The sequence below is a fragment of the Hyla sarda genome, chromosome 2, assembly GCF_029499605.1.
Source record: "Hyla sarda isolate aHylSar1 chromosome 2, aHylSar1.hap1, whole genome shotgun sequence".
Classification (NCBI taxonomy): Eukaryota; Metazoa; Chordata; class Amphibia; order Anura; family Hylidae; genus Hyla; species Hyla sarda.
In genome coordinates, this window is record NC_079190.1 from 218,963,035 (window position 1) to 218,978,264 (window position 15,230).

At 43.9% G+C, this 15,230-nt stretch overlaps 1 protein-coding gene across 2 annotated transcripts in view; it reads right to left on the reverse strand.

Moving 5' to 3' along the window:
- The window catches only part of ATP2A3 (ATPase sarcoplasmic/endoplasmic reticulum Ca2+ transporting 3), a 269,997-nt gene that overhangs the window by 120,933 nt on the left and 133,834 nt on the right, over positions 1 to 15,230 (reverse strand). For both annotated transcript variants that reach the window (XM_056556395.1, XM_056556396.1), the window contains exon 6: positions 6,094 to 6,174. In XM_056556395.1, the coding sequence (XP_056412370.1) occupies positions 6,094 to 6,174 (81 nt within the window). The remainder of the gene's footprint in view (positions 1 to 6,093; positions 6,175 to 15,230) is intronic.

Here is a 15,230-nt window from a genome sequence, read left to right on the forward strand (position 1 = left end):
CCTTGTCCTGATGAACTATCAGGAAAGGAGAATGGCAGAAGAGAGCTGCCAGTTCAGATACTCTCCTAATGGAAGTAATAGTCATAAGAAAAAAACACCTTCCAGGATAGGAGGCGAAGGGGAACCTCCTTAAGAGGCTCAAAAGGTGCGTCCTGGAGGGCGCCTAGAACTAAGTTCAAGTCCCAAGGGGGAGAAGGGGACTGGTAAGGGTGGGGGGGGGACAGCGTGTGCCATGCCCTGCAGGAAGGTCCGGACAGGCGAATTGGAAGCCACAGGACACTAAAAGAGAATGGAAAGGGCCGAAACCTGACCCTTAAGGGAGCTGAGAGCCAGCCTTGTTCCAACCCCGACTGCAAAAAGGAGAGGAGACGGGGAACGGAAAAGGTAACTTGAGAAAAGGTCTGAGCTTTGCACCAACGAAAGTAAGCCCGCCAGGTACGGTGATAAATCTTCGCAGAGGAGGGCTTGCGAGCCCTGAGCATGGTGCAAATTACCTGGGAAGAGAAGCCGCGGGCCCTTAGAATCGCGGCCTCAACCGCCACGCCGTCAAATGCAGCCACTGTAAATTGGGGTGGCAAAGGGGACCCTGTGACAGTAGGTCTGGATGAAGTGGAAGACGGAACGGAACGTCGTCCAGAAGCCAGACCACGTCTGCATACCATGCCCTTCGAGGCCAGTCTGGAGCCACCAGAATGACTCCTTCCGCCTTGAGCTTCCTCAGAACCCTGGGAAGGAGGGGGAGAGGAGAAAACAGGTAGGGCAGGACAAAGCCCGACCACGGAATTACTAGGGCATCCATGGCTTACGGTTGTCTCGAGACGCTAAGAGATCCACGTATGGGGTCACCCAGAGGTCGCAGATCTGTGCAAACGCCTCTGGAAGAAGGGACCACTCCAGTTGAGCACTCCCGGAATCTGAATCGCCAAAATGGCTGGAACAACTTGTTCCGCCCAGGAGGATCTTTGTCACCTCGGACATGGCTGCTGAGCTCCGAGTGCCGTCCTGCCGGTTTATGTACGCCACAGCCGTGGCGTTGTCCGACTGGACACGGACAGGGTGGCCCTGAAGCAGGGACTCTAATGCTTCAGACAAAGATAAATCGCCCTCAGTTCCAAGATGTTTATAGAAGGAATGGCTTCTTGGGGAGGCCAGAGGCCTTGAACCGTCTGATCCCTGAAAACACCCCCCCACCCCGACAGACTGGCATCTGTCGTGACCACCTGCCAGTGGAGGGGAAGGAACGAACGCCCCTGAAGAAGGGGGAGCAGAGCCACCAGTGCAGAGACCGACAGGTCCGAAGAGGGAGAACAATCTTGCGATCGAGAGAGAAGACCTGTCCCACCGGGCAAGAATCGCCAGCTGAAGAGGACGGTAATGAAACTGGGCAAAGGGTACGGGCTCCATGGCTGCCACCATTCGACCCAGGACTTCCATGCAAGTACGGATGGTGACCGGGGATGGTATCCAGAGGGAGTGGACTCCCGACAAGAGGGCCAGACGTTTGTCCGGCGGGAGGCGAATCCGAGCCGAGGCAGAGTTGAACTGAAGCCCCAAGAAGATCAGAGACTGGGTGGGGGAGGAAACTGACTTGTCTCGGGTGACCATCCACCCGAAGCGACATAAGGTCTGAAGAGTGAGGCTCACATTCTCCAGAGCCTGGGCTCTGGTGGAGGCCTTGATGAGGAGGTCGTCCAAGTAGGGTATCAACTGATACCCCTCTTGACCATAACAGAGCTACCACAGGCGCCAGAATCTTGGTAAAAACTCGTGGCACTGTGGCCAGACCGAAGGGGAGAGCCACAAATTGATAATGACCTTCCGGAACCGCAAAGCGGAGATACCGCTGGTGTCCGGGAGGTAGGCATCCTTGATGTCCACCGAGGAAAGAAACTCCCCTTGATCCATGGACGCCACCTCCGAACAGAGAGATTCCATTCGGAAATGGCAGAGAAGAAGATGTTGGTTGAGATGTTTGAGATCCAGGATTGGCCGCACAGAACAGTTTTTCTTGGGAACCACAAAAAGATTGGAATAGAAACCCCGAAAGCGTTCACTTGAAGGAACCGGGACAATGACACCCTGGATGAGAAGGGACTGAAGAGCCTCCCGAAATTCCCTCGCAAATGAGGGAGATCGGGGAGCACGGGACTGAAAAAAACGATCCCTCGGAAGGGAGGCAAATTCTATCCAGTATCTGTTGGACACCACGTCCCTGACCCAGGAGTCCTGAATGTGCGTGGTCCAAACGTTCCAAGAAAAAGCTGCGGGTGGGGGCATCCCTTCATGCAGAAGTGGGTTTGCGGTTGCCCGATTTGGCCGCAAAACAGCCAAACGGTTGGTGTCCGACTTCCAAGAAGGACGCGCCTTGAAAAAGGGGGCCTTCTTGACATGTGAAGGCGCCTGGCTGGACCCTTTAGAGGGGCCAGACGTCCGAAAGGAAGAAGACTTTTTGCGGAAAGAAATGTTAGACTTGTTTTGAGATCATAAAGAGCTTTTGCCACCTGTCGCCTCAGAGATAATCTCATCCAGGCGTTTGCCGAAAAGTCGGGAACCGGTAAAAGGAATCTCGGTGAGAGACTTCTTAGAAGCAGCATCCGCGTTCCATGTTGTAAGCCAAATGAAACGACGGAGGGCCACTAGATTTCCGGTGGCAAAGGCAGCGCAGCGAGCTGAGTGCAAGGAAGCAGAACACAGAAAGTCTCCAGCTTTGGAACATTGGAGGGCCAGAGCAGACAGTTCTTCCGGGGGAGATCCCGAAAGAATGCCCCGACGGAGTTGGGAATGCCAAACCGAAAGGGCCTTAGACACCCAGGTAGAGGTGAAGGCAGGAAGGAGGGAGGCACTCGCTGCTTCAAAGGCATACCTCGCTAAGGATTCAACCTTTTTGTCTGCCGGATCCTTGAAGGCAGCTGCATGCGCCAGGGGCAAAGTAGTAGCTTTAGAGAGGCGGGAAACCGGAGGCTCCACCGCCGGAGAGTAGGTCAATTTGGAGACAAGGTCCTTGGTGAAAGGATATCGTGCTTGAACTTTCTTCAGTCCTGATACTTCTTCTCAGGGTGCTTCCAGGCAGATTCTAGAATGGCATCAAATTCAGCATAGCTGAACACTTTGGGTGTCGGGCACGATGAAAGGATACTTATGGAACTGTGTCCGAAGTTCCTGGGTCCTCTAGGTTAAAGGTGTCTCTTATGGCCATAACCAATGAGTTCACCGTGTCTGAACGGTCCTCTGAGTCAGATGCCGAAATGGAAACCTCGTTCGCCAGCTCTCAAGTAGAGTGAGAACAAGTGGAGGCGGCCCTAGAAGAGGGAGACTCCGACCTGATACGTGGCTCAGGAGAGCCAGAGCGGTGACCCCGGGAACGTCCTCTGGAAAGGTGACGCGTGTGGCCTGAAGAAGCGGTCGGGCGAGACCTGCGAGAGGAACGTCCGTGTCTACCAGAAGACTCAGGTTACGAGTCAGAGGAGACACCCCTATTATGCCTATGTGAAGCATAGAGAGAAGCGAACAGGACCTTCTAGAGGGCCGGTGAAGGGTAGACCTCTCTAAGGCAGTCACCACAGAACAGGAGACCTGTGCCAAGTCGGATATAGACTGGGAGAGGGAGGAAACCCAGGCTGGAGGGGCGGCCGAACCCAGGTCTGAAGGAGCACCTGGGTTAGAAATAGCAGGGGGGGGGGGGTCTGGGGGAGCAGTGGAGCAGGTAGAACAAGTGGGTTCAGCAGAACCTGGCATTTTTGCAGAGCAGTTTTTACAAGCATAATGGGTAACTAATGTTCCCGATATCTGCTTTGAGGGAGGAACAGTTCTGGGCACAGACATAGCTAAAAAATTAACAGTCTCACCCAAGTCTGTGTCCCAAGGCAGCTGCTGTGAGGAGAACTCCGCACTGTGGCTGTGAGGAGAGAGAAGAGACGCCGGCCAATAGGAAGAAGTGGCCGGGTCAGAGGCAAGGGCGCTGTGATTGGCCCCTGCACAGCCCCAAACACGCGCACAGTGCTGATTGGTGGCTATTTCGCGCTGCTGAAACGCTTATGCGGCCTGGTGGGCGGAGCTAACGTCCGCCGGGCCGCTGAAGAATTACAGCGGGACTTAGAAATTGCGCCCGCTCCGAACCCCCGAGCGTACACGCCGCCTTAGTGAGCTCCTATGCGCTCGGGGAACGGAGCGGGCGAAGTGCCGTTGGCAGCCGCGGCTGCTGAAAGTGAAAGTAAAAGGGCGCACCCGCCCACAGGTTCTGTGTCTCCCAATGGAGCCGATAGAGAAATATAATTTACAATATATAATAACATTGATAAATATCCCCATACAATAAATCCATACAACAGAAATGTGTAATGCAGTGTCTCTGTGATACTCTAATTAGATATGAGGATACATCCCCAACAGAATAATCCCTGTCTAAATGTGACCCTGTAAAAACACTGGGAGGCCAGTACTATGAACCACCTTAGAAGTATGTGCCAGATAACACAAAAATACGATATATTTATGTGTACCTGTTTGTAAAAACATTTTAAATAACATGTATTTTTGTAAAATACATTAGTTAAAAAATGTGTATATTTTTGGGTGAAAAAATGCTGTCCCTGAAGCTATTACCGGTATGTTTCTGTGCGGAGACAAAAATACAGAAAGTGTAGGCAGGAAAAGCAGGGTTCTGTGCGGGCATCAGCTAGCTGTGTGGGCCTGGGGTGTGTCATAGAACCTTGCTTATTCTCACTTCACAGATCTCTGCTTGTCTGCCCACACTTCCTGTATTTTGTCTCTGCACAGAGACACACAGGCAATAGCTGCAGAGAAAAGAATGTTTTCCAGCCAAAAATATACAGATTTCTTAAACAATGTATATTACAAATATACATATTATTTACATTCTATAAAATATTTTTGCAAATGACAGGTACACTTTAACATAACATCTCATACAAAAAACCGGAATGATCCCAAAAATGTGTTCCAAAATCCATACAGAAACAATACCAAAAGCCTTAATATAGGTGATCGTTTACTCTTCACTTAGGTGACATACTAAGTGCTGGGGATGAGGATAAAATACAGAGATCTGCTGCTGGAGGACTAAACACCATACATTTCACAGCTTTGACTAGCAGCTTCCTCAGAATTGATATATCACACTATTTAAAAAGTTTGTGTCAGTGTAGAAAATGTTAATATAGCTAAAGCGTATTTGTAAATTCCCATCACTTGATTGGTAAGGGTCTGACCTCTGGGACCCTCACCGATCCAGAGAAAGAAATTTAGAGCTATGGCTCACTTTTTTCTACCCTGCATAGCAGTTCTCCAGGCCATCTAGCTGTGCAGGGAACTGCAGTTGGCCACAGCGACATTCATTTTTATATGGGAGCGCCAAAGAGACCCGAATGCTGTACAACACTATCTGGCGATTTTATAAAAATAAATGGAGCGTGTAGAGTCGTACAGCACGTGCTCTTCTCTGAGAGCTGTGGTCTCGTTCAGAAGATTGCAGGGTGTCACAGCAGTCACAGCACTGCAATCATACACTTATCCCCTATCCTGTGGATAGAGGATAAGTCGGCATTCACTGAACAACCCCTTTAATGACAGTGACTGATCTGCATGAAAGCATAGTGCACCTGTCAGATCCCACAAAAAAAGAAAATATCGTAATATGTTGCTCAGTAACTAATCCTGACAATATACATCTAATTTTTATGCTTATATCACCTGTATTTATTACAAAAATACCTCTTTTCATTAGATCACAGTGTTAGAAATACTCTCAGGGGAAGGGGGCGTGTACCTCTCTTGTGGTGGGAGGTGATTGGTGTGTCAGCCTTGTCCATGAGTTATATCTTGTCCGTGACTCATTGACAAGCTGATGCTGCTGCAAGACTGGTTTGTGTCTCAATAGGTAGTAACATGGTCTAGTAAAAGGCTCTGTAGATTGAACATGAGGATAACGTATTCTCTAAATCTCAGAACTAAGGTAGTTACTGAAGCTCATTTAAAATCAAAGTACCAAAATAAAAAAAATAAAAAAAAACAACAAACCACTTATATAGTTGCCTTGAAAAAATTAGCAACTTTAACTAATAAGCAGGTTCTTACCTGTCAGAATGGACTGATCAACACGTAAAGTTGTAGAGCGGATCTCAATAATACGAATATCGGCAGGCACTTTGTCACCAACTAAAAATTTAATTGACAGATTAAAATAACTTAACATCCATTTTATTTATTTATTTTTTTTTTTAATAAGTACAAGTAGTACCTTGTATTTGTCGGAAAATTTATTTTATTGTTAACTGAGTACACCTTTCAATGTCCATGTTTTTTTCTTTGTTTTAGAGCAATGATGTCAACCAACTTGGCTTGTAAAGGCAGCATATTACTGGGATAGGCCAGTAATCATATTATCTTAAATGCCACAAAATAACTACGTACCATGAAAGGATAAGTCTCATGCTTCAAAACTTATCCCCTATCTGAAGGATAGGGGATACATTTTAGATGGCGGGGGGTCTCCTGTATGGAGCCCCTGTGCTGTAGCACAGAAGCGCATCATGACCCCCGCCCGAAGTGGAGGCTGCCCGCGATCTAAAGTGTATCCCCCATCCTTCGGATAGAGGATACGTTTTTATGCACGAGACTCATCCTTTAAGCTAATGGTAGTGATGAAAGAATACAGTGGATTCATATTTACAAGCACACTATATTCATAAGGAGACCACTTCTCTCAATCATCATAACAGTGACTATGTTGCAAAGTTGCTATGAATACCTGCATTAAAAATCACTGTGCAGAGGAGCGAAGGAGCACTCCCTTCATGAAGAGAGTGCACCGTATTTTTTTTTTTTATTTTTTTTTTTTAGCTTTACTATTAGCCAAATAGCACAATTTTTTTTGTTATTTGTTTACTAGGAGTACAGAAGTGTACCTGTAGTATGCTGCCCTTACACAGAGCACCAGATTCATCTGAAAGACTGCCTTTAACAAAAGGTACATTAAGATATGATTTGTGAACTGAAGGTCAATAGATTAGTGTATAATAAAAGTTCTGCCTCCCCATGAGTTATGAATGTAGTTGCTAGGTTAGTCCTACAGCAGGTGAATAAACTGATGCAATGAAAAATATGTGGTTTCCAAGGAGGATAATTCAGATGTAATCTGCATAGCTAAGCAAAGCTGACCGAAAACAAGAAACTACTTTATCAGACATCTGGGGAAAATTGCAACAGAAATACACACTTCTTACACACTGAGCTCTTTACTCGCCAAACTCACCTTCTTGTGTTGCGAGTCAAGCACAACACTGTTCACAGTGTACAGACTACGCGTTTCTGAAAAGTTCCCTCACGAAACACGTAGTCTGTACCCCAATTTTATTGTTTTATACAATAAAGAACTTTTTTTTAGCCATTACTGCATCAGAGCATCTTTCCACTCCACTCCAACTACAAATAACTCCCAGGCTCTGTGCAATGTCCACTTATGTCAGCGAGTCCTTGGGATTCCCTCTCCATGTGTGCATTTAGTTTACACCGAAATCTGCAGCATAAAATCTTGTGCATCAAATCCTGTGCATCAAATATGCGCAGCATACTATACAATGTGAATACTTTCCTAAGGGTACGTTCACACATGCCTATTTTTGCTGCAGATCATTTTTCTGCTCATTGACTTCAACCATTGACTGCCACCTGACTTCATATCCTTAGTGTACATTCACACGCACAGGATCTGCTGCATATTTTTTTGCAACTGGTTATGCTACCCATTAACTTTAATGGGTAGCAAAATAAACTGTAGAAAATATGCAGCAAAAATATGCAGCAGATCCTGTATATATGAATGTACCCTTTGAAAGAAAATCTGAGAGCATGATCACTTGCACTAACCTTAACCCCTTCCTGCAAATGGACGTATTACGGATGATCCTGAGTAAAAAGCGGTTTACCTTACTATAAATCAGTCCAGTGGTTCCGCAGTAATCCTTAGTCTTGCTAATGGAGACAAGCTGCTGCTTTGCTAGCAATCCTTCCTCCGCCTCCTTTGTCCTGAGATCCCCTCCCCTGTCTTGAATATTCATCTGTCTTCACTCTCACATGTGCATGCTGTGAGAGCCATTGCCCACATGACTCAAGGGTAAAGAAAGTCAGCGGTACCTGCGTTCTGCATCCTGAGCAGAGCACTCAAGTGGGCAATGACTGTTACGGCATGTAGATGTGAGAGTGAATCCAGAGAAATATTCAAGACGGGGGAGGGGATCTCGGGACACAGGGGGCGGAGGAAGGCTTGCTAGCAAAACAGCAGACCACCTCCATTGCGCATATAACCAAATTTGCATAGTGGTAAAACTAAGGATTACAGAGGAACCACTGAACCAATTTTAATAATTGAAACAGCTTTTTATTCAGGATCATCTGCACTATTAACCTGTGGATTAAAATGGTACTCCTGTGGAAAACTTTTCTTTTAAAATCAACTGGTGCCAGAAAACAGATTTGTAAATCCCTTCTATTAAAAAATCTTAATCTTTCCAGTACTTTTTAGGCGCTGCATACTAAAGAGAAATCCAAAAAAGAAATACATTTCCTCTGATGTTATGACCACAGTGCTCTCTGCTGAACTCTGCTGTCCATTTTAGGAACTGTCCAGAGCAGCATATGTTTGCTATGGGGATTTTTTTCTGCTCTGGACAGTTCCTAAAATGGACAGCAGAGGTCAGCAGAGAGCACTGTGGTCATGACATCAGAGGAAATGCATTTCTTTTTTGGATTTCTCTTTAGTATACAGACCCTAAAAAGTACTGGAAGGATTAAGATTTTTTTTAATTGAAGTGTTTTACAAATCTGTTTAACTTTCTGGCACCAGTTGATTTAAAAAAAAAAAAAAAAAAAAAAAAAAAAAGTTCTCCACGGGAGTACCCCTTTAACCCCTTAGGGACGCAGGACGTAAATGTACGTCCTGGTGAGGTGGTACTTAACGCACCAGGACGTACATTTACGTCCTAAGCATAACCGCGGGCATCGGAGCGATGCCCGTGTCATGCGCGGCTGATCCCGGCTGCTAATCGCAGCCAGGGACCCGCCGGCAATGGCCGACGCCCGCGATCTCGCGGGCGTCCGCCATTAACCCCTCAGGTGCCGGGATCAATACAGATCCCGGCATCTGCGGCGGTTCGCGATTTAAATGAACGATCGGATCGCCCGCAGCGCTGCTGCGGGGATCCGATCATTCATAACGCCGCACGGAGGTCCCCTCTCCTTCCTCCGTGCGGCTCCCGGCATCTCCTGCTCTGGTCTGTGATCGAGCAGACCAGAGCAGAAGATGACCGATAATACTGATCTGTTCTATGTCCTATACATAGAACAGATCAGTATTAGCAATCATGGTATTGCTATGAATAGTCCCCTATGGGGACTATTCAAGTGTAAAAAAAAAAGTAAAAAAATGTAAAAAAAAAGTGAAAAATCCCCTCCCCCAATAAAAAAGTAAAACGTCAGTTTTTTCCTATTTTACCCCCAAAAAACGTAAAAAACATTTTTTATAGACATATTTGGTATCGCCGCGTGCGTAAATGTCCGAACTATTAAAATAAAATGTTAATGATCCCGTACGGTGAACGGCGTGAACGAAAAAAAATAAAAAAAGTCCAAAATTCCTACTTTTTTAAAACATTTTATTAAAAAAAAAATTATAAAAAATGTATTAAAAGTTTTTTACATGCATGCATGTGGTATCAAAAAAAAGTACAGATCATGGCGCAAAAAATGAGCCCCCATACTGCCGCTTATACGGAAAAATAAAAAAGTTAGAGGTCATCAAAATAAAGGGATTATAAACGTACTAATTTGGTTAAAAAGTTTGTGATTTTTTTTAAGCGCAACAATAATATAAAAGTATATAATAATAGGTATCATTTTAATCGTATTGACCCTCAGAATAAAGAACACATGTCACTTTTACCATAAAATTGTACGGCGTGAAAACAAAACCTTCCAAAATTTGCAAAATTGCGTTTTTCGTTTTAATTTCCCCACAAAAATAGTGTTTTTTGGTTGCGCCATACATTTTATGATATAATGAGTTATGTCATTACAAAGGACAACTGGTCGCGCAAAAAACAAGCCCTCATACTAGTCTGTGGATGAAAATATAAAAGAGTTATGATTTTTAGAAGGCGAGGAGGAAAAAATGAAAACGTAAAAATTAAATTGTCTGAGTCCTTAAGGCCAAAATGGGCTGAGTCCTTAAGGGGTTAAGGTTAGCACAGGTGATCATGCTGTCAGATTCCCTTTAAGGGTACGTTCACACATACAGGATCCTGTGCAGATTTGATGCGCAGGATTTGTAACTGTAGATTAGAAGCCGTGTTCAGTCATTTAGTTTACATTGAAATCTGCAGCAGAAAATCCTGTGCATCAAATATGCATACGTGTCAACGTACCCTAAAACTAGAAAAAGTGACCAATGGAAACAGTGCAAAATATGTTGTGTGAGGAAAATAAAATAATCCAGGGTATGTTCACATGCCTGTTGTGCTCAGACCCATTTAGGGCCAGTTCATTTATTTTTTTTTTTCCACCGAACAGACCCTGTGCTGGTCAGAGCACAACTGACGGATTCATTGACTTAAATGGGGTTAATCAGGTGTCCATTACAGGAGTTAAGCAGAGAAAAAAAAAAAAAAAAACACAAGCATCCCTGCTCAACTGCCGTCCTTCCGACAGACCAACTGACGGAGCTTCCTTTACAGGAGCACAATGGCCATGTGAACGAGTCCTTACTTACTAGTGAGTCAAACCTCTAACAATTTTTTATGTCAAATTATATTTGATAATTAGCAAATATTCTGTGGCTTTTGCAAATCAATGGGGACAGCACCTGAAATAGTCCCCTGTTCAATATAACATTTTCTGTGCATACCTAACAGAATGCACTGTGGAAGTTAAGGTGAGAGTCTGATGTTAGGTATTTACTATAGGAAGAGTGGAGTGATATTACTGCTATCCCGTCTCTGGTCTCTATTCATACAGACCAGAGAAAGTCATAACTCTTCCTACTTCACAGGGCTTATAGAACACAGCAAATTCTTCAGAACAAGCATATGTCCAAGTTGCCAAGACGATGACACAGATTTGCGTTACATACTATGGTTATGCAGGCAGCTGGAAAGAGGGATGTGTTTGACAATTCCTCTAAAGCCTAGGATAAGGTTGTTGGGGTACATTGGAGGACTACCAAGAATTGATTGGGAAAACTGAGCCATAGCCAAAACTTTGTACCAAGCTAGAAAGACCTTTCTAAATACTAGCCGTAGAGGGAACCGCTTAGAGTTGACAGGGCGACAGGGTATCTTGACCCCTTAACGACAATAGACGTAAATGTACGTCATGATGACGTGGTACTTAACGCACCATGACATACATTTACGCCGCGCCATGATCGCGAGCACAGGAGCGGTGCTCGCGTCATGCGCGGAAGGTTCCGGCTGCTATCAGCAGCCAGGGACCCGCCGGTAATGGCGGACATCTGCGATCGCGCGGATGATCGCCATTAACCCCTCAGATGCCGTGATCAATACAGATCACGGCATCTGCGGCAGTGCGGTACTTTGAATGGATGATTGGATCGCCCGCAGCACTGCCGCGGGGATCCGTTCATCCAGCATGGCGGCCGGAGGTCCCCTCGCCTGGCTCCTGCCGTCTCCCGGGGTCTTCTGCTCTGGTCTGAGATCGAGCAGAGCAGAAGATCACCGATAATACTGAGCAGTGCTGTGTCCTATACATAGCACTGAACAGTATTAGCAATCAAATGATTGACATGAATAGTCGCCTATGGGGAAATAAAAAGTGTAAAAAAAAAAAAAAAAAAATTTTAAAGTAAAAAAAAAAAAAAAGTCAAATAAAAAAGTTAAAAACGTCAGTTTTTCCCATTTTACCCCAAAAAAGCGTAAAAAAAATTATAACACATATTTGGTATCGCCGCGTGCTTAAAAGTCTGAACTATTAAAATATATTGCTAATTATCCCATACGGTGAACAGCGTAAATGTAAAAAAAAATATTAAAAAGTTTTTAAAAATTGCTGCTTTTTTGTCACATTTTATTCCAAAAAAATTTATAAAAAATTTATAAAAAAGTAAAACCTAAGCAAAAGTGGTACTGATAAAAACTACAGATCACGGCGCAAAATATGAGCCCCCATATCGCCCCATATACAGAAAAATGTGAAAGTTATAGGTGGTCAAAATAGGGCAATTTCAAACAAACATACTACCTGAGATTTTTTTTAAGCGGTACAATTATAGAAAAGCATAAAACATGGGTATCATTTTAATCGTATTGACTAGAGATGAGCGAACTTACAGTAAATTCGATTCATAAAGAACTTCTCGGCTCGGCAGTTGATGACTTTTCCTGCATAAATGAGTTCAGCTTTCAGGTGCTCCGGTGGGCTGGAAAAGGTGGATACAGTCCTAGGAAAGAGTCTCCTAGGACTGCATCCACCTTTTCCAGCCCACGGGAGCACCTGAAAGCTTAACTAATTTATGCAGGAAAAGTAATCAACTGCCGAGCCGAGAAGTTCGTGATGAATCGAATTTACTGTAAGTTCGCTCATCTCTAGTATTGACCCACAGAATAAAGAAAACATGTCATTTCTACTGGAAAGTGTACAGCGTGAAAACGAAACCTTCCAAAATTTGCTAAATTGCATTTTTCTTTTCAATTTTCCCACATAAATAATATTTGTTTGGTTGAGCCGTACATTTTATGGTAAAATAAGTGATGTCATTACAAAGTACAATTGGTGATGCAAAAAACAAGCCCTTATATGGGTCTGTGGATGGAAATATAAGAGAGTTATGATTTTTAGAAGGAGAGGAGGAAAAAACGAAAATGCAAAAATAAAATTGGTCTGGTCCTTAAGGCCAAAATGGGCCTGGTCCGTAAGGGGTTAAATTAGATTTCCATTTCCAAAAGAATAATTAAGAGGAGCTCAATACGTATTATTTTTTTTTCAAGTTATGAGTTTAATTACTAACTTTCTCATTAATCAGGGAAGGGCTTGGTGGATTTGGATTGTCTTTTGGGGGTCGTTCACAGAATGAGGTGTAAGGGGCTGGGGAATGGGTGCTTGCTTGGTTCACACTGGGCTTTCTATGAAAAAAATATTTATATTCAGCTTGTCATCTACTGACCAAATATGCTTGTGACATGTGAAACTTTGTACTGTTTCCTGGAGTTCATGGTCATTTGTCTTTGACAATGTACACCTGTTCATTTGCTTGTTAACACAAATAGCTAAATAGCCAATCACATGCAACTCAATGCATTTAGGCATGTAGACAAGATCAAAACAACTCAACGTTCAAAACAAGCATCAGAATGGAAAAGAAAGGGGATTAAAGTGACATTGAATGTTACATAGTTATTGGTGCCAGACAAGCTGGTCTGAGTATTTCAGAAACTGGTGATCTACTGGGATATTTACACAAAACCATCCCCAGGGTTTACAGAGAATGGTCCTAAAAAGAGAAACTTTCAAGTAGACAGCAGTTGTGAGGACTAAAAGGACTTTTTGATGTCAGAGGAGAATGGGCAGACTGAATAAAGATACCAGAATGGCAGCAGTAACTCACATAACCACTTATTACAACCAAAGTATGCAGAATACCATTCTCTTAATGCACAACATGTCGAACTTTGAAGTAGATGGGCTACAGCAGCTGAAGTCCACACTAGGTGCCATTCCTGTCAGCTAAGAACAGGGAACTGAGTCTAGAATTCACACAGGCTAACCAAAACTGGGCAGTGAAAGAATGTTGTCTTGTTTGATGAGTGTCTATTCCAGCTGAAAATGTTGGATGAAAGGGTCAAAATTAGACGTAAACAACCTGAAAGCATGGATCCATCCTGCCTTGTATCAACAGTTCAGGCTGGTGGTGGTGTGATGGTGTGGGGGACAATTTCATAGTACAATTTGGGCCTCTTATTACCAATTGAGCATTGTTTAACCCCTTAAGGACATTCTTTGGCGATATTTCTGTTTTGCACTTATGATTTTTAGAAGGTCAGGAGGAAAAAACAAAACACTTTCAATTTTCCACCTAAAGATCCATATGAGGGCTTGTTCTTGTGCGCCAACAATTTAACTTTTTAATGCAATTAATAATTTCACCACAAAATCTACGGCGATACCAGAAAAAAATTAGTTGTGGGGCAAAATAGAAAAACAGCCATTTTGTAAATTTAGCGACTTCCGTTTGTAAGCAGTGCAGTTTTCGGTAAAAATTGCACCTTATATTTATTCTTTAGGTCCATAAGGTCGCAAGGATACCCAAATTATATAGGTTTGATTTTATTTTACTACTAAAAAAAAAAAAATTGTAACTACATGTACCAAAATACATTGAAAATTTTATTTTCTGACCTCCTCATATTTATCCGTATGAGGGCTCATTTTTTATGCTGTGATCTGAAGTTTTTATTGGTACCATTTTTGTTTTGATCGGACTTTTTGATCACTTTTTTATAAATTTTTTTATGGTATAAAAAGTTACCAAAAATACGCTATTTTAGACTTTGGAATTTTTTTTGTGTACGCCATTGACAGTGCGGTTTAATTTACGCATGCAGCAATACCACATATGTTTATATTTACACAGTTTGTTTTTAAATGGGAAAAGGGGGGTGATTCAAAACTTTTATTAGGGAAGGGGTTAAATCGCATTTAACAACACTTTAGGAGACTAACATTTCACACACTGATTTACTACACTGATCACTGCCATGCAATAGCATGGCATTGTTCAGTGTTATCGCTGCTCGACTGCTCCTGCCTGGCTCTCAGGCATGGAGCAGTCATTCGGTTAACGGACATCGAGGAGGCAGGTAGGGATCCTCCTCGCGTCCTGCAAGCTGTCCAGGATGCCACGATTTCACTGCGGCAGTCCCGAACAGCACCATTGAGCTAACCAGCAATGTTTACTTTTGTTTCAGATGCGGTAATCAAACTTGATAGCTGCGCCTAAAGGGTTAATGCCGCACATCAGCCCGATCGGCGATGTCAGGCATTAGCCATGGGTCCTGGTTGCCTATAGCCACCGGGACCCACCAGGTATTATGAGCGCTCACCTGCTGAGCGCGTCATACCTTGGGAGCCACAAATGGACGTTAATGAATGTCCATCTGAGGCAAGGGGTTAAAAGGGTACTCCGGTGAAAAACTTTTTTAAATCAA